At 41.5% G+C, this 27984-nt stretch overlaps 1 protein-coding gene across 2 annotated transcripts in view; it reads left to right on the forward strand.

Moving 5' to 3' along the window:
- TRMT5 (tRNA methyltransferase 5) overlaps window positions 1–25984 on the forward strand; it is a 30186-nt gene extending 4202 nt beyond the window's left edge. For both annotated transcript variants that reach the window (XM_073610854.1, XM_073610853.1), the window contains 4 exons: window positions 1182–1813; window positions 8920–9044; window positions 12372–13023; window positions 25816–25984. In XM_073610854.1, the coding sequence (XP_073466955.1) occupies window positions 1182–1813; window positions 8920–9044; window positions 12372–13023; window positions 25816–25883 (1477 nt within the window). In that variant the 3' untranslated portion in view covers window positions 25884–25984. The remainder of the gene's footprint in view (window positions 1–1181; window positions 1814–8919; window positions 9045–12371; window positions 13024–25815) is intronic.
- The last annotated feature ends 2000 nt before the right edge of the window (window positions 25985–27984 follow it).

Below are 27984 nucleotides of genomic sequence, written 5' to 3' on the forward strand. Positions count from 1 at the left end.
GTGCATTTTGCATTTTTCAATCCCTGGGGGCGCCCATGCAGGCGGCTTGCTCCTGAGTCCCGCTGCTGCATCCATTGGCACAGACTGTGGCACCTGGCCCTGCCCCCGTGTCACAGCTTTTGATTGACAGCAGCGGGAGCCAATGGGGGGGGGGGCTGCAGCACAGAAGGATTTTTACCTTAAAGCATAGAATACATTAAGGTGAAAAGCCTTTAAGGCTTTACAACCACTTTTTAAGTCTTCCATAGCAGCAAATACTTCTTCCTGACATGCAGGTGGTGATTGACAGGCTGGCTTCACCTTGCCAGTGCTGTACAAGGGGAAAGCTGGTGATGCCACATGAGGAAGGAGTCTGTTTTTAGAACAGAGTGGAGCAGAGCTTTTGCTTGTGTCGGTGAGTTGTTTATAAGCTGCCTGGTTCATATTTTGCAGCAGTTTCTATAAATATTGGGGGGAGGGGAAAAATGAAAAAGCGATCCTCCGCCTTGCTTGCGCCATAATTTGACCAATTGGTTTGCTCCTGATTATCTCATTTTCTGTTGTTTCTACGAGATGTGTTCTATATTTTGTCCACTTATACCCTACTTGTTCAATGTTCTAATGTGACATATGTTGTGATTTGTATACATGCTCCTTCTTACCTTGAATAAAAAATCTTTATGGAAAAAAAAAACCTCACTGGATAATGTAACAAGTGTCTGGTGATCCTGCCAGTGAAAGGGCTTTTCTCCTACAGGGTGACAACACTAAATGCCCTGCATTTGAATCAGTTTGAAGTTGTCACACTGTGTGGCTACTTTGTCCTTCGCTACACTGAAGAGAGAGGTTACCGGACTGATAATCAACCTCGGGGCCAAACCGTGCAGCCCACACCTAGCTCTCCTCCCATTTGTGACTGAGCACACAGTGCTGTCCACATCACCTAATTGGAGGAGTGAGGTGGTCCTAAAGAGTGCCCTGTGACCAAATGAATAACAGAGTGCCCTTCAGGATCCTGCCTCTACCCCTGTAATACCTAACAAAGGGTGAAGAAGAGTATTTCTATGGTACACAGCCAAATAATAAACATTACTGGAATATTTGGGGGGGGGGGGGGGGGGTTATAGGAAGTAAAAAGAGGGATTTTTTTTGTACTTAAAATGCATTTACTATATATAATTTTTTTTTTTTTTTCGCTTTAGGAATATTAACAGAGTGTATTGCTTAACAAATCTTCTTAACCGCTATGGAGTTGCTGCCTTAAATAAAGTAACCCCTAAAACCAGTCCATGGACTGCTGCTATATTTTCCTTCAATACATTCCCAAGAAGTACTTTCTCCACCATGGCCCAGGCTCAAGATGATAGTGATGAACCTGGACTCTTCTCTCCTAATCCTAAAGTGCAGGGAATGATTACACTAGACCGAGATGCCTTCACCAAAACCATACAAGTTCCTGTGATCATAGTAAAGAAGGAAGCTATCCATATTGTCATGAAAAATCTTAAACACAGACTAATAAAAAGGCCCAAGCTAAAAAGAATAATTGATGACCCCAATGACGAGGACCATAAAAAGATTGTACTGGACCCATACACGATCACATCAGAAGATGCATTTGATGAACGGGACAATGAGTTCTTCAGGAAGTTTAAGATAAGCCCTCAGATTTTTCAGGCTGATTTAGAAGTGACTTACGACAACTTAAAGACTGACGAGATCTTGAAGGCAGTTTTACCCAAAGGTCAAGATGTGACAACTAGCTTCAGCCGTATAGGACACATTGCTCACATGAATCTCCGGGATCACCAACTTCCTTATAAGAATTTGATTGGTAGGTATTGGTTTGAGAGCGTTTTTATAAAACTTGTGCTGGGTTAAGGACTAAGGCTGGATTCACACCTATGCATTTTTTGTGCTTTTTGCATTTTGAAAGTTTGCACTACAGTCCATTTAACATGGTTTCCTATGGAACACGTTCTGTAGTGCAAAATGCACTAAAAATGCATAAGTGTGAATCCAGCCGAAGACTCCTTTCATACTCCTGTGACTAGTGAGACCCCCAAGTCGTAGAACATGTGAAATGCCATGTACAGGCGGTCCCCTACTTACAAACGGAGGGAGACAACAGGAAGTGAGAGGAAATCTACCCCTAGGAAGGGAAATTCACTCCTGTAAGAGTTATCATGGGAAAAAGGTGTCTCCACTGATGCTTTATCACAAATTCTTGTTTCCACAACAACCCAAAATTTTCAAAATCCAATTGTCATGGGACAGAAAGTGAGGTGAAATCTTCTGAACAGGGGCACAGACAGCAAAACAAATGTTACAGGGGTGAAAACTAGAGGTCGACCAATATATTGGCCGATATTTGGCGTTTTTTAATTAATCGGCATCGGCGATTGTGCTGATTAAAAAAGGCCGATTATAACTTCAGCGCGACTTGCAAATGACTTCTGTAATAGAAATCAATGCAAGTTGCCTGAAGTCTTCCTTCTCTCCTCTCTGGGCAGCCTGCAAAGTCTGATAAAAGAACCAAGAAGAGATACAATGTGTCTACTTATCAATGGACTGAACTCTGTGTGTTGAAGTTCTCAGTTTAACCATTTAAAGACTAAATCTTTTCTGACACTTGTTGTTTACAAGTAAAAATCCTGTATTTTCTGCTAGAAAATCACTTAGAACCCCCAAAAATTATATATATATATTTTTTTTAGCAGAGACCCTAGGGAATAAAATAGCGGTTGTTGCAATATTTTATGTCACACGGTATTTGCGCAGCGGTCTTTCAAATGCTATTTTTTTTAGGAAAAATTACACTAATGAATTAAAAAAAAAAAAAAAACTAAAACAGTAAAGTTAGCCCATTTTTTTTTTTTTTTTTTTTTTCATCCAAAAGTTTTGATTACCTGTTTTTGTGTATTTAATATTTAAGATATAGTTTTTTTTTTTTTTTTTTTTTCCATCTAAATTATACATACAAGTGAACTAATTGGAGGTTTGTTTTGTTTAATAAATGTTTAAATGTAAGAAATTTTCTGTATCACCCTTTAAGGCTACTTCCACACTGGAGCGGGCAGGCGTTGATGGTAAAACGCTGCTAGTTTTAGTGATGCTTTACCGTCATTTTAGCGGCGCTATTCGGCTGCTAGCGGGGCGCTTATAACCCAGTTAGCGGCCGATGAAATGTGCCCGTGAAGCGCTGCTGCCGAATCACTTTGCAGGCGCTTCGGCAGCGATGCACATTCATTTCAATGGGCAGGAGTGGTGGAGCAGCGGTATACACCGCTCCAAAGATGCTGCTTGCAGGACTTTTTTTTTTTTTTTTTTTTTAGCATCCTGCCCGAGCATCGCCTCAGTGTGAAAGCACTCGGGCTTTCACACCGAGACTGCAGGGGAGCCGTTTTGCAGGCACTTTACAGGCGCTATTTTTAGCCCAAAAGCGCCTGAAAAATGCTCCAGTGTTAAAATGGGTCTAACTGTTAGATTTTATGAGATGAAGGGAAAAAAATATTGGCCTAACATCTCGGCCATCGGCCACCGCGATTTCTAAATATCGGCATCAGCCAGAGAAAAACCCATATCGGTTGACCTCTAGTGATAATCCTTCCCTATGCTATCCAAAAAGCTTAAAAATATTTTTTTTGGCTGGAGCTACACTTAAAAAATGTACCTGTTCCGTCTTACAAACAGATTCAACTTAAGAACAAACCTACAGACCCATCTTGTTTGTAACCCGGGGACCACCTGTATCTCTATGAGAGCCCATCCAATTGACACTACTGAAGCCGCTGCAACTTCAGAAAAGGTTCCTTCACTACTTTGACACGACTTCAATGCCAGAGAGTGTAAAAGTCTCCAAAGTTGCACTAAAAGTCACACAACTTTTGAGTCTATTAGTGTCAAAGGAGCCTAAGTCCACCTTTTGCAAAAAAATAAATAAATGCACATATTTGCCAAAATAATGTTAATTTATTTTTTGCAAATTGGCCTTCAAAGCATTGCAAGCATGATCACTGGATCCACTGTCTCTAACCAAGGTACAGACTTTGTTACTGAGCTGGAGGAAGTGTCAGTGGACTACAACGGTGATGATTATGGCACTTGTGTTCCATTGAGAACTACAGGTCTGTCTGCTAGTTTAATCACTGCGATGCACCCTCTCTAGCAAACTTTGCAATAAAAAAAAGGGATTTTCAGTTCACATACATTGCAATTCATGTTTAACCCCTTCACGCAGACATAATGCACATATGCGTCCCCTCCTTCCACCGCTCGCCCAGGCTCTCCCGTCCCTTCAAGAGGCCCGAGAAACCAGCCGGCACATCCGCTGGCTGGCCCAAAACCCAAACTAAGCCAGAATCGGCTTTGATCGGATCTAGTAACTCGGAAGCGATGTCATGACATCGCTTCCGATTTACAGAAGACTTAAAGGCACCAATTTTTTTTTTTTCTTTTTAAATGACAATATTCAAAACTGTTTTGAATGCTTTTAAGTGCAAAGGAGGGATTTGGGGTCTTGTAGACCGCAGATCTCCATAAAGAGTATCTGTCACTGCCTATTAGGCCAGGTTCACACTGATGCAGGTTAGAAATCGTGCAAGTTTAGTTGAACACGCACGATTTCAAACCAGCAATGCAGTCCGACTTTGGGGGTATTTGACAGACAACTGTGCGGGTCCATGCACAGATGTCTATTCAAATCGCCCCCGAAGTCTCCAAAAGTAGTGCACAAAACTACTATTGGGAATCAGTGGGGCGCCGCACCGATTTGGACAGCGCTATTCTCAGAAATATCCGTAGATTTGGCATGCTATTTGACATGTCAAATCGGCCCAATGTAAACGTGGGCTTATTGTCACAAGAGATGTTTACATTCCCTGTGACAGCAATAAGTGATCAGAATTTTTATTTTTTTTTAAAGGGAAAGTGTAATAAAATTTAAAGCGCCCCATCCGGGAGGTGAATGCATATGTAAATTGCGCCCGCAAATGTAAACAGTGTTCAAACCACACGTGAAGTATAGCCTCAATCAGTAGAGTGAGAGCAATAATTCTAGCACAAGACCTCTTCTGTAACTGTAAACTGGTAACCTGTAGACATTTTTAAAGCATCGCCTATGGAGATTTTTTAGTACCGTCGTTTCTCGCCATTCCACGCGTGTGCGCACTTTTAAAGCAGGACATGTTGGGTATATGTTTACTCGGCGTAACATCGTCTTTCACATTATACAAAAAAATTAGGCTAAGTTTACTGTCTTTTGTTTTTTGGTTTTTATATCATGAAAGTGTATTTCTTCCAAGAAAATTGCATTTGAAAGACCGCTGTGTAGAGCTGCACAATTAATCGTCAAGAATCGTTATCGTGATCTTGACTAAAGTCTTTCACAATTCTTTCTATGCAAAGAATTCTGTCTGCTCTTCTGAAGCCACAGCCCTCAAAAGAAAGGAAGAAAAAAACAGGCAGTCTGCCAAGAAACAAAACATTCTTTATCAGTTGAACTAAGTATAAACATTGTATCAATTTGTCAATGGAATAGACTTCCTGTGTAAGTGAAAAAAGTTTAACCACTTAAACGCTAAACCTTTTTCTGACATTTGTTGGTTTCAAGTTAAGATCATTTTTGTTTGCTAGAAAATTACTTAGAACCCCCAAATATATATCTATATCACCCAAGAGAATAAAATGGTGGTTGTTGCAATATTTTATGTCACACTGTATTTGCGCAGTGGTCTTTCAAATGCAATTTTTTTGGAAAAAATGACTTTAATGAATTAAAAAAAAAAATCTAACCAGTAAAGTTAGCCCATTTATTTATTTATATTGTATAATGCGAAAGAGTTTACATCACCAGAATCGTGATCTTTTTATTCTAAGCAAAAAAATTGTGATTCTCATTTTGGCCAGAATCGTGCAGCTCTAATGCTGTGCAAATACAGTGTGACATAAAATATTGCAACGATCACCATTTTATTCTTTAGGGTCTCTGCAAATATATATATATATATATATATATATATATATATATATATATATATATATATGTGTGTGTATGTTTGGGGGTTCTAAGTAATTTTCTAGCAAAAAATACAGATTTTAATTTGTAAGCAGCAAGTGTCAGGAAAAGGCTTAGACATGAAAGAGTTAAGCTGGCCAACTGCATCAAAGTAACCCTGCTCTGGTCAGTCTTATTCTGCTCTACAAAATGCAAATGCTACATTAGATATGGTTCCAGTATGGGGCAGAGAGACGCAAGTTGTAGGAGAGCTACAAGGCCCAGGTCTGGTCACTGACCTGCAGTGCAATAGAAAAAAGATATACTTGTGCTGAAATCCCAATTGTACATGTATATAATCTAGCAGGTGCTAAAGGGTGTGACCACATATTAACACTAGAAATTCTGGATGAACTGTGTATTATATACATGTAGAAGCTGTTGGGATTTCAGCACAGGTATCTTCTGTTGCATTGCAGGTCATTGACCAGACCTGGGACTTGTAGCTCTCCTACAGCTCGTCTCTCTGTCCCATATTGGCACTGTATCCAATGAAACATTTGCATTTTGCAGAGCAGAATAGGACTGGCCAGAGAGGGATTACTTTGACGCAGTTTATTTAAAAAAAAAAAAATATATATATATTTTTTTTTTATTGCAAAGTTTGCTACAGATGGTGGGTTGCAGAGGATTTATCCAGAATTTTTAGTATTAACATTTAGTTGCACTCCTTTAGCACCTGTTAGTTTATATACATGTAGAAGCTATAAGTATTTGAGCACAGGTATATCTTCTATTGTAATTTAATCTTTTACAAATCTTTGTGAATGACATGGCTGTGTGGGAGGTGTTACACACAGCTTTGCCACTTTCAAATCTGAATGGCTGCTGTGGGGGACAAGGGGGGGGATGGGGTGGCTTTTAGCACTCTTAGCCCGATTCACACTTATGGGGGGTGCATTCTCTAATGGATAACATGTCAGGCCTGGTTCACACATAACTATGCATTTATTTTAGCTCATTTTCAGTTTTGCATATTGCAGGTGCATTTTGCGTTTTTCAATACATGCTTTTTATCCATTGAAGTCTATAGAACCAGAAAAAATTACTTAAATGGACTGTAGTGTGTTTCTGCAAAACTGAAAAGGAGCTAAAATAAATGCATAGATGTGTGAACCAGGCTTGACATGTTACCCATTAGGGAATGGATTTTGTAACCACAGGTAGCCCACTATAATTAGTACCACATCCCTTTATTAAATAGATATAGGGAGGTTTTATGGGATTTTTAAGGTGCAAGTAAGGTACAGTGATCTCAAAAAGTAATTAAATGAAACATATTTTAATTTAAACACAGAATTAAAAATTGTTTAAAAACAATTATGGCAGTACATGAAATACAGCTTTAATGGATACAGCACTTTTAGATGGAATTCCCAACATGTTTCGCTCACATCTTGGGCTTCCTCAGGGGATGCTGTCCATGTAAAGTACAATCCTTCTATTGAAATCTCTCTCGCGCATATATTCTGTATCTCTCTCTAACGATTTCTAAAGTGATCGAATATGTTATTTAAGAGAAAAGGTGTGTAGGTGTGTGTGTGTGTGTGTGTGTGTGTGTATGTGTGTGTGTATATATATATATATATATATATATATATATATATATATATATATATATATATATATATATATATATAATATATGTGTATATGTATATACATTTATTTAGACGTTACAAAATATAAAATTTTCCAGAGCATAAGTATTCACATACATGTACGCATTCAGTCTGAGAACATCCTTACTCACCCCAGTCTCTTGAAATATAGTATGCTATAATCAAAGAATAGCTCAGGATGTCTGCAAACGTCACGAAGACCAAGAGCTACAGGTGACCATAGACGGTATTCAAGGACCAGCTACAATAACACAGAGAGTTGGCCTCAATTTGAAAGTCCTCATCTCTGCTACAGTTTCACCGCAATCTGAGGTACTGACTGTAGGGAATGCTGTTAACCAAGGCTTGAGGATGGCAGCTAGAGGCGTGCAAAATAGTGTTGCCATCTGATTGGCTTCCTAAACAAGGAGGTGCCCAGAGAGCCATCAAGTTCAACAAAAATCTTAATGTCTAAAAAGCCCACAGATCTCTGATCACAAGACATTGTAAATTTAAGGTTCTAGTCATTAGTACCTATGATATTTTTTATGATATTCATAAATTCAGTTAATTCCTGATGGGTGCCTGACCATATCATCAATATATAGATGGAAATTAATTATGTGTTCTAGATATTTGCTAATGTCTTCCCTTGCAAAAAGGTTCCCCCCCCCCCCCCCCATGTACAGGTTGGCATACGATGGGGCACAATGTGTCCCCATCGCAACCCCCTGCACATGAAGGAAGTGGGAGGGAACAAACATAAAAACATTCCTTTTTTAAGGATAAATCCAGTATAAATTTATAAGCAGGTTGGCCCCGTTCACGCAGATGGTCTGCCACAACACGTATTCCCAACTCGTGGGATTGTGTTGTACAGGTTCTCAACAGTGACAAACCAAGCATGTTCAGGAACAGAAATGCCTTCAATGATTTTAATAAGGTCAATGGTATCTTGTACATAGTCTAATGTATCGATTAGACTACTCGCATTTTCAGTCAAACATCCATATTCGGAGATGATAGGACGACTGGGGGGATGAGTTGGGGACTTATGAACTTTAGGTAAAGCATCAAAAGTTTGAACTTTAGGTTCCTGGATATTAAGAAAGGTCCAGTTTGTTTCTCAGTCAAGTTTTTAGAGTAGGCTTTGGTGGTGATGCTTTTTATATTCATTACAATAACAATCAATGACTGTTCAAGAAATTGGTCTATACCATTCTCTATAGTTGTGGAGAGAAAGCAAATTACTTTTTGTAATAACTGACTTTTTCTGTTTTGACAGGACAAGTAATACTGGATAAAAACCCCGGCATCACCTCTGTTGTTAATAAAACAAACATGATTGACTCAACATATAGAAACTTTCAGATGGAAGTGTTAGCGGGCGAGGAAAACATGATAACAAAGGTTTGTGCTGTTTATCTTTTGATGTAAACCCAGTCACTAAAATCTCATTATTTAGCATGTTAATGTTACTTCAAAAGGTTAACCACCTTAAAGTGTTACTAAACCCAGGAGCCTGCATTCACTATATCTGGTCTCCCACAGTATGTGGAAATGCAATTATTTTAGTTAATCTAAACTGACAAATACCTTTTCTCATCAGCAGTATATAGCAGTCTTGTGACTTTATCAGTGTCCAGCTGAGCACTGGTTAAAGTTTGTAGGGCTTGTAGGAGGAATTTTCATTCTCCTCTGACTGTCCTATGAAGCTGTGTGACTCCTGACCCTCTGTCTGTACAGTGCTTATTGGCCCTGTGCTGGTCACATGCACTCTCTAGCAATACACACCAAACTGAGCATGTGCAGAGTGCCCCCAAGGCTCTGTTCTATCAGCAGATGGATTGGGGACAGTGGAAGAAGGGGAGGATCAGGGAAGACAGGACCAAACAGCCTTTTTACACAATATGGAGGATTTACCCCTTAGATTCCCCAGTAAGTATAACAAGCATGCTTTATTGCATATACAGACTGATTTTACTGTTGTGGGTTTAGTAACATTTTAAATCTGCAGCTTTCATCAAAATATTACCTGATGATTCTGCCGTGAAGATCTAGAGTGACAACTCTCTCCAGGTAGATTCTTTGCTTCCACAAATGAAGTCTACATTGTGGCTGTGCCTACACATTGCCTCTTTTGTCACCATTAGGAAGCCATGCAGCATCGCTGCAACTGTAGTCATGAGGTAGATACAAAGTGGTTGCTGGAGAATAGCAGTGCTGAAATGCAAGATGAAAGAAGGAATGATTTTGATCATACACCACCGATTTGGAACAATTATGTGCCTTTCAGGCATCCTGACACTTCAGTGGCTTGTTCCAGGCCCGTGACTCAGGATGTGACAGATCTGGGCCTTGCCTTTTCAAAAACATGTCAGCATTGGCAGGTATTATATTTGTTTTAAAATGTTTTCTTTAAACTGTAGTACTAGATCCACTTTAATAGAAGACCTGAGCTTTTCATAGGTAGGATAGTAAAGATGTCAAATACATAGCCCATTGCTGTAATAAGCGGGTTACCCAACGCTCCATATCTGGCCCATGCAATCTGAATCTGACATATTAGGACAAGTGACTTGTAGCCAGTCTGCCCTGTGGGTACGAATATCTGCAGAAACTTTATTTGGTTAGAAGTTTCTGTTTTTGTCTGTGCCCCATTGCCTGCCCCCACAGCTCTGGGCCTCATGACCTGAAAGAAGGACACTGACTTGTGAAGTATACATTTGATTTTGATACACCCAACCTATCTTGTCTGCCTTCCTAATGAACGCACACTCTGCTTAATCCTTTTGCTGCCAGAGCCGTTTTGCATTTTTAGGCCTAAAGATTACCTGAAACCCCTAATACATTCTTTTTCTGAAAGCAAGACACCCCGGGGAACAAATGGGGGTCGTTCCAATCTGTTATAGCACACAATATTAATGCAATGTTTATCAAGCACAAAATCAGTAAAAACACATTAAAGTTAGTTTTAGTTAACTCAAACGCAGTTACCGTATTTATCGGCGTATAACACGCACTTTTTTCCCCTTAAAATCAGGGGGAAATCGTGGGTGCGTGTTATACTCCAATTTCCCCCGCTGACACTGAGTGGAGGAGCGAGCGCCGCCGACATTCATACATAGCCGAGTGTACTCTGCTAGGTTTGGCTAGCTCCGCTCACAGTCACGCCCAGTCCTGCCCTAAGATGGACATAACACAGGGACTGGGCGTAACTGTGAGCGGAGCTAGCCGAATCTAGCAGAGTACACTCGGCTATGTATGAATATCGGCGGTGCTCGGCTCCGCCCACAGGACTACGAGAGGAGCCGAAAGCTGCTGAGAGACACAGGACCGGCTCTGTGTCTCTCGGCGGCGCCATTTTTAAAAACTGCAGTGACACTACAAGGCTGCAGATGACACTGAAAGGCTGCATTGATGGGCTTTTAAATTAAGTTTTTTTTTTTTTTTTTTTCCTTAAAATTCCCTGCTAAACTTGGGGTGCGTGTTATACGCCGATAAATACGGTAATTACTCACTTTTTTGGTTAAATATAAAAGATGAGATGTAGCAGAAGGTTTTTTTATCTTAATGCATTATTTGCATTAGGATTAAAAAAACCTGTGTGCAGCAGACGCCCCAGCACCCCCCTATACTTGCCTGAGCCTCCTCTCCATCCAGCGATGTTGCAGGAGAGACGCTGCCTGAGACTCTCCTCCTCATTGGCCGAGACAACAGTAGAGCACCATTTGCTCCCGCTGCTGTCAAAGTCAGTCAGCCAATGAGGGGAGAGGGGGTGGGGCCTAGCTGGGATTCTGTGTCTAAATGGATACACAGAGCAGTGGGGGTGGTGGCGGCAGGAGAGCTGAAGAGGAAGATCCAGGCTGCTCTAAGCAAAAGCACTGCACAGGGCAGGTAAGTATGATATTTTTTTTATATTTAGGCAAAAAAAAATAAAAAAAAGACTTTAGTATCACTTTAAGCTTTGACAATAAAACCTGGAAGCTGATTGGTTTCTATGCAGAGCTGCACCAGATTTTGCACTCTCCAGTTTTAGTAAATCAACCCTAAAGTGTCTGCCTGTATCTTTCAGATGTGAGCAAAGGTTCCACATTGCATAGTGGGAAACTAGGGGGTGTGGTTGGACTTAAAGTGATACTAATGTATTTCTTTTTTGTTAAAAATAACATGTTATACTTGCCTGCTCTGTGCAGTGGTTTGCACAGATTAGCCCAGATCCACATCTTCTCGGGTCCCTCTTTGGTCCTCCTTGCCCCTCCCTCCTGATGAGTGCCCCCACAGCAAGGAGTTTGCTAATGAGGCAGCCGAGCTGCAGCTCCCTGTGTCAATTCAGACACAGAGCTGTGGCCCCGCACCCTTTCTCTCCTCATTGGCTCACTGAGCCAATGGCACCGCACTGCTCTCTCAGCCAATGAGGAGAGGAGTCCTGGACAGCCGAGTTTCTCATGCAACTTCGCAAGATCTACATGGACCTCAGGAAAGTATTTGGGGGGGGCTGCTGTACACAGAAGGCTTTTATCTTAATGCATAAAGATAAAAAAAACCTTCTGCCTTTACAACCACTTTAAAAAGTGAGATGACTTGCTGCATGCATTTTGGGTTTGGGGTCTCCTAGGTGACAACTAAGATTTACTCACAACTAACCATGCTTGCAGGCATCTCATGATAGTTGAACACGCTTTGTGCATGACATCAATTTAAATCTATGATTAAATGAGAATTATCTTATTCTAGGTGAAAGAAAACGGTATCGCATATGAATTTGATTTTTCCAAAGTCTACTGGAATTCAAGGCTTGGGACAGAGCATGATAGAATTACTGGACTCTTAAAGAGCGGAGATTTGGTGTTTGATGTGTTTGCAGGTGTAGGGCCCTTTGCTATCCCTGCTGCTAAAAAAAACTGCGTTGTCTACGCCAATGACTTGAACCCAGAGTCCTATAAATGGCTGCTACATAACTGCAAACTGAATAAAGTGGACAAGAAAGTGCATGCATTCAATGTTGATGGGCGAGAATTTATCACGACTGTTATTAAGAAAGAACTATCAGATAATATCAAGTCTTTCACCACAGAGAGGAAAAACCATCTCCACATTGTCATGAATCTGCCAGGTATGGCTGTGGAATTTCTTGATGCCTTCAGACACCTTCTAGACATGGAGCATTGCAGCGAGGCCATCCTGCCAACCGTACATTGCTATGGCTTCTCCAAGGATGACAACCCAGAAAAGGACATTAGGGAGAGGGCAGAGGAGTATTTAGGAGCTGCGTTAGAAAGCTGCTCGGTTCATCTTGTGAGGAACGTCGCCCCTAATAAGGAGATGATGTGTATAAGCTTTAAGCTGCCAGCAAAGGCACTTTTTGCAGTCCAATTAGACTCTGCAGGTAAGTACAGTAGGGCATGTATATACACGCTTTTTTTTTAATCCCATAACATAATAAACTTTCTGTCATAAGGTAAAAGTAACCAAGAGGTACTCGGTGAAAAGGAGAAAGTATGACTGAACCATAAGAACGATGGACATCGATAACCAAGATCAGAGTGCACAAATTAATGTAAATTTAGCCTAAAAATTCCTTTGGCATTGTTACTCCACTGACCCAGGACAAGTGTGCTTATCTGCAAAGTCCTTATCTGCAGACTTGATCTGGGTTGGTGACTCGAAGTATGGAAGTCCAAAGGGATAACCTAGTAGCCAGACAACTAAAGCAGGCCATACATAGATTATGCAATTTATTTTTCTTTCCTGCAACCATGGGTTGCAGGAAAGAATATAGCTTGATTCTTGCAGGGAGAACACTAATTATTGCTAGGGGCATTAGACACTACCAATAATCACATGCAAAAAATCTGACATATTCGGCCAGATTCGATCCATCTATGGACGCCTTAATTTTCACAAAATGAGTAGCAGTGACAGCATCCATGACTTTTATAGGGAAGGGGAATTTGCCACATTTAAAGCAGACCTAAAGTACCATTGCTATTAGCCAGTCAGGTTGTTTATGTGAACACAGAACATGCTGCTTAACCTTTTGCTGCCAGAACCGTTTGTTTCTTTTTGCACACGTTTCCAAAATCATTGTAGGCCTGACGATTACACAAAACCCCCAAACATATTTTCTGAAAGCAAACACTATAAAGAATAAAATAGTGGTAGGTCCAATTTTTTTATGTCACATGTTAATAACGCAAAGGTCTAGGAAACGTAACATTTCAGTAAAAAAAAAAAACCTACTAAAGTGAATTTTAGGGCAAACAAACTCAAACTACGCAAATTTTTGGTAAAATATAAAAGCCGAGGTTGCACCACCTTAATGGATACCCAACGTGTCCAACCCTAAATTTGTGTGCACCCGTGAAATGGCAACAAACTTCTGTATCCTATATTTTCCATAGGCAAGGCTTCATAAGCCCCCTTTAGGCATCAGTTTAGTCTTATGGAGGAGATCTTGTGTTAGAATTATTTCTCCCACTCTGGCGTGCGGGGGCGATGTGTAATATTTTTCTTTTTTTACTTCACATAGGGGACAAAAAGTCCCCTATGTAATGTGGTGTGTGTGTGTGTGTTTTTTGTTTTTAGTGACCGGTTTTCTTTAATGAGACACGCAGGGTCTAAAAGACTCTGGGCTCCACTGAATAATTTTGAAATGCAGATTGCATTGCAAAACATGACTTACTGGCTTAGCTAGCCGGGGACACAGAGATTCACCCGGAAGTGACGTCACAGATGTCGCTTTCTGGGTCACAGCAAGAAGGGGAGGAGAGCGGATTTGTGTTAACTCTTCTCCTTCTTCTCCAGCCACCAGCAACCACCATTTGGGTGGTAGCGCTGCCGCCCAAATGCTTTCTCCTCACAGGCAGGAGTCTCCCTGTCAGTTTCACTCACAATCCCGGTGGCTGCAGCCACCAGATTGTGATATCCCCCCCCCCCCCCCCCTGCTTTCAGGTACGTGCAGACCTGGTAGTGAAAGGGTTAAAAGAAAAGTTCACCTTTTAACATGTTACACCCCCATATTCATCTTCTCCCTTCTTCACAGTGTCCTGTGAATGAAAAGTGAAAAGGTCTGGCAGCCTTTGTGGCTGACGGCTTGTAGTTTTCAATTAACTACCACGGCGCTCCACAGTTCCATGGCAGTTCATTCTTTCATTCTCTTTTCCTGTTAGTATGTATCTGCTTGCCCGTAGGGGTGGATGGTAACACAGATACACTGGCAGATTTGCTGACCGCTGGTGCAATGCTTTACAGGCATTCTTAAAAAAAAAAAATGTGCATTTATTATTTTCTTTTTCTAAAAAGCAAACTTATCCTTTTGATAGCAGCGATGTGTAATAATCCCTGGCTAGCTTAGGCATTTCCACTCTTTTTTGGGTTGCTTTACTAAAATTGGAGAGTGGAAAATCTGGTGCAGCTGTGCATGGTAGCCAATCAGCTTCTAACTTCAGCTTGTTTAATTAAGCTTTGACCAAAAAAACCTGGAAGCTGATTGGTTTCTATGCAGAGCTGCACCAGATTTTGCACTCTAGCTTTAGTAAATCAACCTCTGTGTGCACCACACCTGACCCAGAAGACTGTAAAGGAAGTATCCTGAACCCAATGGTGTGCTTTGGCTCTAGGGCAGTGAATATGAATGTAACACTTACTCTGGGGGAGATTTACTAAAACTGATGCAGCTGTGCATGGTAGCCAATCCGCTTCTAACTTCAACTTGTTCAATTTTAGCTCTGACAATAAAACCTGGAAGCCGATTGGTTTCTATGCAGAACTGCACCAGATTTTGCACTCTTCAGTTTTAGGAAATCTCCCCCTCTGTCGCCCTGCTCATTCAGTGTAAAGCCCTCTTCCTCTGTCACAGCTCCCACCAAAATACCTGATGTTGGCTGGTTGTGTCAGATTAGAGCAATGACCTCACCTCCTCCATCCATTCTTTAAAGAGGAGTTCCACCCGAGGTCCAGTAAAAAAAAAAAAAAAAAAATTAAAAGTCAACAGCTACAAATACTGCAGCTGCTGACTTTTAATTGGACACTTACCTGTCCCAGGGTCCAGCGATGCGGGGGATCGAAGCCCCGCTCCTCTCCCCCTCCATTCAGCGGCGCCGGCATTGCAACTGTGGGCGCCGGGCTATGGCTTCACAGCCTGGCACCCACTGCGCATGCGCGAGCGGCGCCACGCGCCGTGATTGGCCGCTCAGTCACCTGGGACCTGTAATGGGTCCCAGATGATTGACAGGAGGGAGGGAGCAGGGCTGAGCCCTTCCTGTGCTGAGGGGGAAGTGATGTCACCAGCCCAGGCACTGGAAGAGGCAGACTACTAGGGACCACCTAGCAACAGGCATTTAGAGGTAAGTAAAAAAAAAAAAATATCCAAATGTTTTTTTATATATTTTTTTTTTTTTTCTCCATGTAGTTTTTTTTTTGGGTGGAACCCCACTTTAACTCCTACATTAATGTTGTGTTCAGTAGCAATGCAGGGGATTGGGGGATGGAACCATGGTGCATAGCAGGGAACACAGGCATCTGACACTTTTGTAAGCGTCTAATGCTATAGAGCAGTGTTTCTCAATTCCAGTCCTCAAGGCGCACCAACAGGTCGTGTTTTCAGGCCTTCCATTATTTTGCACAGGTGATTTGATCAGTTTCACTGCCTTAGTAATTACCACAGCCGTTTTTATCTGAGGGAAATCCTGAAAACATGACCTTCTGGTGCGCCTTGAGGACTGTAATTGAGAAACACTGCTGTAGAGACTGCAGTGAGGAACAGAGGGAAGGTAGGAGACATGAGCCACCATGGAGGTACGAAGAAGAGTTCTTTTATTGCAGGGCACCTTCCTTGACGTTTTTTTTGGTTTGTTTTTTTTTTTTTTTAATTCTGAGAGGGTCATTATAATGATCGGCTAAAGAAGCACTCAGCTGTTCTTTATGTCTAAACTACCCTCATTCACATTCGCAAATTCAAAACATTAAACCATAAGGTGAACAAAATGTCTTTGTCCATTGGCTTCCCAGGCTTCTAACAAAACAATACATGTCAAACATGTAAGACCTAGTATAACCAGAAAAAAATGCCATACTTCTATGTTGCAATAGGCGGTTCCCCTTTTCTGCTTTTCAGTCAGTTGTACTTGAGGGGGAGGACATAGACATTATCAGGGGAACATTTGTTGGACGCCATGCTGCCATCTCACCATTGCAGTAATTCTCCATCTTTTCACATTCAGGGCACTCTTGAAGTATTTTCAGTCTTGAGGCACCCCTGCCCAAAGCTTGGTTCACGTTACCGTGTGTCAAGGAATGCACACAAAATCGCCCTCAATCCTGACCTGCAGACAATTACTCTGCTCTTTAGGGGTGCCGATAATCCTTAATATTACCCCACACATTGGTAAACGTCGAATGTTTTTGGTACCGCGCAATTTAAAAAAAAAAGGGAATTCTTTTGCTGCATTTCTGTAGGTAGGGCAGCCCATTGAAATTAATGTAAAAAACAAAAAAATACTGCGCTGCCATATAGTACCCCCTAATAAAGCAGCAGTTCAAATTGTGAGATGCACACAAAGAAACAACAGTAAACAAGAAAAAAACTGCGCTGAACGTAAATAAGTGAATGCAAAAGAAATCAATAAGGCATAGCAAAGTTCATAGGATGAGAGATCAAAACAATCCCCCATAAAGGTGAGAAGTCCCAAGTCATAGTCCTTCTAGGTAAACAGTGAAGATGAGTGTGAAAACCTTGAAAAAACACCACTCGTAGTGATCCGCCACCATATAAAATTCACGCTTACCAGAAAGCAAGCAAATAAGACTTGTATATGGACCGAGGCCCAGAAGGCACAGCAGATGATGCAGCTTCTCCGTGTCAGCGTAACTGGGGGAGTGTGATGAATGATGGTACAATGACTGATCCGGACTCAGGGTCATGAGAACAGAAAAGAAGTGGCCATAGTGTAAATCCGATATATGAAAATGTATTTATAAAAAGTAATGCACTTAAAAACAGGAATGGTAAAAAGAGCGATTCGCCGGCCGGCATACCAAACGCCCGTTCACGTCAGAGCGTCAACCTCCCGACGTACGTTTCGTCTATAACTGATTTACCAGGTATAGACGAAACGTACGCCGGGAGGTTGACGCTCTGATGTCATTGCGACTCTGATGTGAACAGGCGTTTGGTATGCCGGCCGGCGAATCGCTCTTTTTACCATTCCTGTTTGTAACTGCATTACTTTTTAGAAATAAATTTTCATATATCAGATTTACACTATGGCCACTTTTCTGTTCTCATGACCCTGAGTCCGGATCAGTCCTTGTACCATCATTCATCACACTCCCCCAGTTACGCTGACATGGAGAAGCTGTATCATCTGCTGTGCATTCTGGGCCTCGGTCCACATACAAGCCTTATTTGCTTGCTTTCTGGTAAGCAGGAATTTTATATGGTGGCGGATCACTACGAGTGTGTTTGTTTTTTTTTTTTTTTTTCCCAAGGTTTTCACACTCATCTTCACTGTTTACCTAGAGGGACTATGCCTTGGGACTTGTCTCACCTTTATGGGGGATTGTTTTGATCTCTCATCCTATGAACTTTGCTATGCATTATTGATTTATTTTGCATTCACTTATTTACGTTCAGTGCAGTTTTTTTTCTTGTTTACCATTGAAATGAATGGGCTACCCTATAGGCAGCACACAGCCCCACAGATGTGAACCAAGAGCTTGTTCACACGTGAGGGTGGTAAAACTACATGGTTGAGCTGTTTTTACCACCCCCAACTGCTCCCCCTTTCGCTGCAGGGGCAGCAGCTGGGGGTGTACACATGCTGTGGCGGCAGCTGGAAGTGCGCTGCAACCACCCCACAACTGAGTGCATTACGCGCAGTTGTGGTGTGGTGGTGCTGCTGCATTTACAAGGTTAACCACTTCAGCCCCGCTCACTGTATATATACGTCATTTTTTTGAAGATGGATATCTCGGTAACGGCAGCAGCTGCTGCCACAACCGAGATATCCATCTTTTCAGTGAGCGATTCTGTACACGATAATGGTGGTCTCAGCGGCGGGTTCGCCGCGAGATCACCGTTATCGGCGGCGGGAGAGGTGCCACCCCCCCTCCCGCCGCTCTCCCGCACCCTCCGCCGCTTACCGGAGCCGTCGGTAGCGGCGGAGGCGATCGGGTCCTTTCCCTGCTGAGGTATGGAGACAAGTGAGGCCAAGATGGCGCCTACCCGTCTCCATACCATGTGACGGCCGGAGCGACGTCATTACGACGGCTCCGCCCACTCTCTTAAAGGCACAAATTTTTTTAGTGTCATTTTTTTAAACGACTTTTTTTTTTTTTTTTTTTTTTTTTTGCATTTTAGTCTAAATATGAGATCTGAGGACTTTTTGACCCCAGATCTCATATTTAAGAGGACCTGTCATGCTTTTTTCTATTACAAGGGATGTTTACATTCCTTGTAATAGGAATAAAAGTGATCCAAATTTTTTTTTTTTTTTAAAAAACAGTGAAAAAATAAATAAAATAAAATAAATAATAAAAAAAAAAAAAATTTTTTTTAAAGCACCCTGTCCCGACGAGCTCGCACGCAGAAGCGAACGCATACGTGAGTAGCGCCCGCATATGAAAACGGTGGTCAAACCACACATGTGAGGTATCGCCGCGACCGGTAGAGTGAGAGCAATAATTCTAGCCCTAGACCTCCTCTGTAACGCAAAACATGCAATCTGTAGAATTTTTTAAACGTCGCCTATGGAGATTTTTAAGGGTAAAAGTTTGACGCTATTCCACGAGCGGGCGCAATTTTGAAGCGTGACATGTTGGGTATCAATTTACTTGGCGTAACATTATATTTCACAATATAAAAAAAAAATTGGGCTAACTTTACTGTTGTCTTATTTTTTTTTTCAAAAAAGTGAATTTTTTCCAAAAAAAGTGCACTTAGAAGACCGCTGCGCAAATACGGTGCAAAAAAAAGTATTGCAATGACCGCTATTGTATTCTCTAGGATGTTAGAAAAAAAACAATATATAATGTTTGGGGGTTCTAAGTAATTTTCTAGCAAAAAAACCTGTTTTAAACTTGTAAACACCTAAAATCCAAAACGAGGCTGGTCTTTAAGTGGTTAAAACAGGTGGTGAGGAGGCAACATATTGCCTCTTTTTACCGCCTGTCGAAAGCTACTGAAAAGCTGAGCATGGATTGCTTTTCAGAGGAGCAGCAGTCCTTGCTGCTATTACGCACAAGCCCCAAAAAAGCAGTTCTGATAGTACAGGAATAGGGGGTCAGGATTAAAAGTAACATGCATACACACGTACGTATACAGCACTTAAAAAAAGTTGCAGTATAGTACCTTCCCTAACACAGCACTGTAGAGGGAGGCAGAGAGCACAGCACACGCTCCCTTTACTTTCACTTTGCTGAATCTCACCCAGCCCCCAGTGCCGATGTACAGTTCAGAAGGGGATCGGGAGCTTGGGCTCATCTTACAGCCCTTCTCTACCAAGATCCTGAGGTTGGGGAAAGGCTGCACTATTGCAAGGAAAAGTGGAAAAATATTAACTGGTTGTGTTCACGGACTATAAAAGTCTCTCCTTCTAAAATATCATGTTATTCTTTACTTGCTGACCAGCCGGCTCCTCTGCACAAATCGCCGTACGGTGGCCACTTTAAGAGGTATAGGGGGCACGGCCACCCGCGATCGCTCCTCAGAGCCAGAATGGGGATCTGTCCATGTAAACAGACAGATCCCCTTTCCGGGGGGCGGAGAAAGATCTGCTGTTCCTAGTGATCAGAAACAGCTCTCTCTCCCCACCCCACAGTTACAAACACCTTCCTAGGAAACACATTTAACCCCCTTTGCCAGTGACATTTATACAGTAATCAGTGACTATTTTTAGCTCTGATCGCTGTATAAATGTCACTGGTCCCAAAAAAGTGTCAAAAGTGTCCGATCTGTCCGCAGTCTCGCTAAAAATCGCTGCCATTACTAGTAATAAATTTTTTTTTTTAAATGCCATAAAAATATACCCTATTTTGAAGAAGCTATAACTTTTTGCACAAACCAATCTACACTTATTTTTACCAAAAATATGTAGAATACATATTGGTTTTAAGCTGGTGACTTTTTTTGGATATTTATTATAGCTACAAGTAAAAAATATATATTTTTTTTTTTTCAAAATTGTCGGGTTTTTTTTTTTTTTGTTTATAGCGCAAAAAATAACTGCAGAGATGATCAAATACCACCAAAAGAAAGCTCTATTTGTGGGGAAAAAAGAATGTCCATTTTGTTTGGGTACATCATCGCACAACCGCGCAATTGTCAGTTAAAGTGACGCAGTGCTGTATCACTAAAAATTGCCTGGTCATTCAGGGGGCAAATCTTCCGGTTCTTAAGTGGTTAAGGAAGAACTGTGGGTGGTGTAAAGTGTTAAACACGCTTATCCCCTGTTGCATCCTTTCTGAAATATCTCAGAAAGTAATTAACACATCGCAGTGACTTGCAGCAGACCTTTCTGAAAATAATTCCTGGCATTCTTCAAGAGATGTCTTCTGCACCTTGCTCATCATCGTGTCCTGAATAAGACGATGTTTCTGTTTGCTAAGTACAGCGTGTCATCAGTGGCAATGGATTCCCAGGGCAGATAGTAAAGCAGCTGCTTTTTAATGGTGAAAGGGGCTTAATCCTTTCCAGCTCTATCATGCCAGGAACACGCTGTACAGGAACAGCAAGTGTCTGGGCTGATGACATCCCATTTCCTTCTATAGCCTGCACAGTATGGACAGGGATTGTGCTGTGTTTGAAGAGACTAGCTTTTATATGGCCCACAGCAGCCAAATTCTTTCTGTTCTAATTTGCTTGAGATAAATGGCAATTGCAGTTAGTTTATTTATTTATTTTCCTACATAAGGCCTTATCTATCTGAAAAATGGGGCTTGAGCCTCTGCATTGCTGTAAAGGTGGTAATAATTGGAAGCTGATGGACAAAAGGGCTTCACAGCAAAGGGTCAAAGCCCAAACCAAGGAAAAAAAGTTTTGTTTTGGATAGAGAGGGGGCAGAATTTAGGGTCTCTTTTTAATTGTGGTTTGTGTCTTCCTGTCATGGTGTTAACTCTATTTTGTCTAGGGTACCATTAAAAAAAAAAAGTTTTACTTACCTTTGCCCTCACTACTCTGGGAGCCGGGACTCTCTCCTTCCCTCTGACATTGTAGGAGGGCCCTCTGTGTCCTCACTTACAATGCAGGGCTGCTGATCCTGCATTGTATTTGATGGCAGGAGAGCGCCGAGAAGTGGCTTCAGGGGATTGATTGCATGGAAAGGAGGAGCCTGTGAGAGAGGAACAGGGTAGATAAAACTGTTTTCTTTAAAGCCTAAGTTCACGTCTAAAAAAAAAAAAAAAAAGAAGAAAAAAAAAAAAGGCACTTTTTTGCAATATTTTTTTTTATTGCAAAAAAGAAAGTGCATTTCTTTTTTTTTTTTTTCTAAGGAGTATGTGGATCATTGCACCTGCAATCAGCAGAATGTGGGTGCAATGTTTGACTCCCGCAGATAGGATAGCTGTCTGTCCATACCTCTGACACAGGCAGGCAGATTGAACTACGACAGTGCATCCAGGGAGCAGATTCCCCGTCCGCTGTCATAGGGAGGGGAGGTGAGGGAGATGCTGGAATATGTTACATGTACCAACCTAAAAAACAGGTGCAACATGTGGCAAAGGTGAACTTATCCTTTGAGATACCCTAGACAAGTGTTTAACGCTTGTAGTGTGGGAATAACTCCACTAAGAGTAGTTTTGTAACTTCCCCAGAGTTCAGCTTTGAAAGACTGGACATGAGTGAGAGGGAAATACACAAAGTCTACATCATGAAAGCTGCAGGTGCCGGTCAGGAACATGGATGTAGGCGTAAGGCTTCATTCATACACATGGCCATAGAGCATGCAGAGCCTGTGTAATTCCTACCCCGTGAGATGAATGAGAAGAGGCGGTTGTACGCCGGGGTTTGCATAAAGCATTCACATGTGCAGTGATGTATGCTCCAAACGCACAGCATCTGCATTCATATGCTGCGGCATTGGGACCCAGAAGAGACATTACACGCAGGCTCTTCATGCTGTATGGCCGTGTACAAGAAGCCTAAAGTGACTGTATAGATTACACACCCAAATGAGACAAACACCGCATGAAAAATAAACTATGACCTCGCTTTAGTGTTCCTGGCATGGTCTGCATGCCGATGTGCTAGAACATGCTACGTCAGATGCTCTGAGCTTGTATCAAACATTTCTGTTACTCCAAGCCACATCCTTTCCAATACACCAACATAAAGCTGCTTTCTCCACATGGGAACATGATGTGCTGTGTGTGCAAAGAGGGACTCGCTGGCAGGACACATCTAATACGCTTCTTCAGTCCCAGACAAGTGCAGAGTAGACCATTTACCAGGGAAGACTAAACAAGGCCAGTGTCATTAAAAAGCAAAATACTGTAGAAAAGGATTTGCTGCCATTGCTTCTTGCTGCACGAAAGCAAAATACAGTTCAGTGTCTGTACCCTTCTTTTATAACAAAATTCAAACAGACATAACTGCTTGGATAGATCAAACAATACAGATTATAAAAGGGCTTTTCATTGTCTTGTGGTGGTGGAGTTTTTTTTTTTCCCTGCTAGACCCACATAGGAATCTAAATTCAAATTTCTGAATATATTGGGTGTCAGAAGCACAGTACAGTATAGGTTTAATGTCACAGATCTATTTGTAAAAGAATACCATGCTGGTGTTACATGGCTACCTTTTACTTGCAAAAGTATTCCTCTGAAGAGAAAATATAGTTTACATTCAGCAAATTATTGTCGCAGTAGAGTGTGTGTGTGGTGGGGGGGGGGGGTAAAAATCAATCTCACGGTCAGTAAAAGTGAATGAATATATCAGATGCCGATCCATTCAATTCTTCCCTATTCTTAAATTACTATTTCCTCTTTGTAAGAGGAAGGGGGGTGAAAACCAACAAAAAATGTGTTTACATTTGTGATCGCTTTGATTGGTCATCACAGCAGTCACATGGTACAGAGCCGCACTGATCAGCTCAGTACATCACAGCTGTGAACCAAGCCATCTAATGACTGCTCAGTTTACAGCCATTAACAGGTGCAAAAGCCACCGATGGGTGATGGCATTTATAAACGGCACTGGGGAACTAATGGTCCACCTATCTATCACTCATAAACGTGCAGCAATAATGGTGGGTATATGGTAACTCCACTTTTGTGGGGGGGAAAAAAATAGCAAAGAAAAATAATATATGGTGTATACAATTGCGCCACAAGTCATATTGTAATTGAATGTTATTAAAATGACCTTTCTGTTCCAATCTCCAGCTGCCGTAATTTTCTGTAAAATGCAATATGGCAACCTCTTGGTGTTCTGTATACAGATGGTGTACAGAACGTCCCCCAGAAATATTTAGTCTGCACTAAAATACAAATGTCATTTTTGGTGAGATGCTTTCAATAGGACATCATGTCTAAAGGGATGCAGATCCTGTAGTTTTCATCATTAGTGCCCTGCAGGTGCAGCAGCTGGTTGAGAATTCTCCCTTTCCTACATGGATACAGACAAACACACAGGGATTTCTTCAGAATTACTCTTTAAAGTAACTTTTGCATTCTTTTACTTTCTGTTCATTACTCCGTTTCATATTTCTGATATGTGGCTGCTGTACTATGTACTTGTATGAGAAAGTATCCTGTTCTCGTTGTATTGCTAACTTTTTATGTGAAATCCCTGGTGCTCCTGGCAGTCCCTCTGCTTCCTTATTATAAACTGACCACACTAAGCAGGAGAGCACATCGTGGTCATTTTCTAGCTATGCTGGAAACTCTGTGTGCTCTCCTCCAATGATCAGACTTGTCCTGCCACACCCTCGCTGCACAGCCATTCACTGGGAAACTCGGTGTGCTGCTGCTTCTTCCCAACCCCCCCCCCAGCTCTTATGCAGCTGAGAACAGAGGGAATGTGATCACTTATAGGAAAAAAGGTATTTATAATGTGTTGTTGTTTTTTTATTTTATATGTATACAAAAATGTTTTGCCATTTTTATTTTAAACCAAATGGGTTGTTTTACAAGGTGATCATTTACAATCACTTTAAGTATTGTAATACATACAGATTTGCAAATGATCCATATAGTGATTTTTGAATATCTGGGGATGCGATTTACACTTTTGCCTGCTAATGATTAGCTTATTGTTGCATTGCATAGTAGTGAAGCACAGTCTGCGCACCACTATTAAAGAGGAAATAAACCCTGGTGGGTTTTACTTCCTCTTTATTTCCCTGCAAAGGTAAAGCATAATGGGCTACTATGCAACCGGCGATGTCACCGCTGTCCCCATTAGCAGCGCACGTCCATCTTCACCCCTCTTTCTTCCAGGGCCGCGAACTCCGGCTCCGTGACTGGCCGGAGTGGCATGACGTCACTCCCTTGCATGCGCGTGGGAGCCGCCAGTCACGGCATGACCCCTATTAGAAACGGCACGATCTGCCCTTACTAAAGTGTGCATGCGCCGTAGACATTGTCTCTCGGCTTTTTTGTAAATATCTCCTAAACAGTGGAGGTTTAGGAGATATTTCCAGCACCTACAGGTAAGCATTAATATAGGCTTATCTGTAGGTAAAAGTGGTTGTACAGGGTTTACAACCACTTTAAGCTGGAAGTAGACCCTGCCTATGTAATGAGCAAATATTACTGCCCCCATGAACATAGCTTTATTTATAAACTATACACAGAGGCAGGATATTTACAAAAATATGAACACTAATCAGTATGATTTTAAAGTATACTAAGCATTTTTTTTTTAAGAGTAGTTTATGCTGTCTGTGTACCTATTAGAGAGATTTCCCTAAAGTATTGATTGAGGGTACGTTACTACAATGACAGTGCAATATTTTTTTCTCTTTTATGGTGGAGAAAGTGAAGGGCCAGAATCTTGTCTGTATGGGATTATTTGCGCTTACATCATATCCTAATGGGAAAACTGACAGCAATAAAATCCTGACATGGAATTTAACCTTCCGCAATATCTGTTCTGAGTGAAGGATGAGAAACTTGGAAAAAAATTAGACAAACTTGTCCTGAAATAAACTGGAAGTATAACTTGTGTGTGTTTCGGTTTTAGGTGAGCCAGCGCTGAAGCGAATTCGTAAAGATGAAGAAAGCAGCACAGAAAATGAATCAACACAGTAGTTGGGTTATCCACTTTTAATGTTTGTTTTCTGCATACACTGAAGTATTATTGTGATTCATGTGTATGATTACATTTTAATAAAGAATGAAAAACTATAAAAGGTGTCTGAATACTTACATGCTTGGTCTACTGATTGGATTTTACCAAAAATAACAAGCAAAAATAAACAGCCCATTAAACACCTTTGGTTGCAAGATTACCTTTCAATCCAGAGGTTTCCCCCATGCTACTTAATATTCTCCACAAAATGTCCATCTGATGACCAGCAACATTCAACCCACTTCCTCTAAGCCCAGACTGTCTTGGACCTGTCTCAGCCTGTGGTTGGATAGTGAAGCAGAAGTGGCACACTGATGAGCTCATCTCTCTGTTACTCACTCTGCTCTCTCCTCCTAGCAGCATGCTTCTGGTCATTACGATCCAAATGGTTCTGTACTTTGCATCACTGACCCAGACCAGATTAGAAACTCTTAGTTCCCCGATCTGCATGTCTGTTCCGGTTCTCAGAAATTAAACCAGTCACATAATCAACTAACATTTACAGAAACAGGTCGGTGATGGTAACTGCTATATGTCTTTGTATAGGTTCCTTGAATGACGCCGTTTATCTGGCTGGGCTTAACGCCTTCATGCTGACTGTATGCAAATATGCGGCCTCAGCTTGAAGGGGTTGTACTGGGGTGATGGCTGCAGGCATCACCCCAATACCGTTTTTTTAGAGCCGACAGTTGGCTTTCTTGGGATACCAACTGATGCGGCTAGGAAGCTACCCCTCCCTCCCGTGGCTCTCCTGTCCCACTGGGAGGCCCAAATGACCAGCCGGCTGGCCGGAGACCCGAACGAAGCTGGAATTGGCTTTGATCGGGTCTCGGAACTAGTAACCCTAGGTTACATTTAATGAAGGTACAACATTTAGCAACTCAGATGGTTGATGATTAAAAGAGGCACATCTAAGTATCCAGGGTAAAGCTGTCCACATAGACCATCCTCTACAGAACCATTGATGTCATCCCTTCCACGCTGCGCTTCAAGCCACGCTTTCAGGGTAGTCTTCCTGGTCACGATTGCAGACAGACAGCCGGCAGTGCGGAGGACGGTCTATGTAGACAGCTTTAACCCAGATGCCTGCATACTTAGATGTGCCTCTTTTAATCATCAACCATGAGAGTTGATAAATGTTGTACCTTCATTAAAAGTAACCATATTGCTACACTTCGAGGCGCCTCTCTTCTCTTTTATACTCTGTAGCGCCTGATAGATTTTGCTTCTAATCCCCTTGTGGAGGCTTCCATTTGTGGATGGACATTTTATAGTTACACAACCTATCACATTGCTATAATCTTTTTATATGGACTATAAACTGAAAGGCCTATGAATAAATGGTTGAGGAACAAATCATCTGAGTTTCCATTATTTCTTATCGGAAAATGTGCTTTGATATACAAGTGCTTTGGATAACAAGCATGTTTTCGGAACGAATTATGTTCGCAGTCCAAGGTTTTACTGTATTCACAATGGCTAAACTTAGCGTTTTGAATGCTTTTAAGTGCAGAGGAGGGATGTGGGGTCTTTTAGACACCAGATCCCTCCATAAAGAGTACCTGTCATTGCCTATTACTGTCACAAGGGATGTTTACATTCCTTGTGACAGCAATAAAAGGGATCAGAATTTTTCAAAGGAACAGTGTAAAAATATAAATGGGACTTTTTTTTTTTTTTTTTAAAGCGCCCCACATCCCTCCATGCTCGCACGCAGAAGTGATCGCATTCGTAAGTCGCGACTGCAAATGTAAACTGTGTTCAAACCATACATGGGAAGTATTGCTGCAATCGCAAGAGCAATAATTCTAGCACTAGACCTCCTCGGTAACTCTAAACTGGTATCCTGTAGAAATTTTTAAAGCGTCGCTTATGGGGATTCTTTGGTACCGTAGTTTGTCGCCATTCCACGAGTGTGTGCAATTTTAAAGCGTGACATGTTAGGTATCTATTTACTCAGGGTAACATCATCTTTCACATTATAGAAAAAAAAATGGGCTAACTTTATGGTTTTGTTTTTTTTTTTTTTTTTTTATTCATAAAAGTGTATTTTTTCTCGAA

Source organism: Aquarana catesbeiana, linkage group LG13 (genome assembly GCF_042186555.1).
Source record: "Aquarana catesbeiana isolate 2022-GZ linkage group LG13, ASM4218655v1, whole genome shotgun sequence".
Classification (NCBI taxonomy): domain Eukaryota; kingdom Metazoa; phylum Chordata; class Amphibia; order Anura; family Ranidae; genus Aquarana; species Aquarana catesbeiana.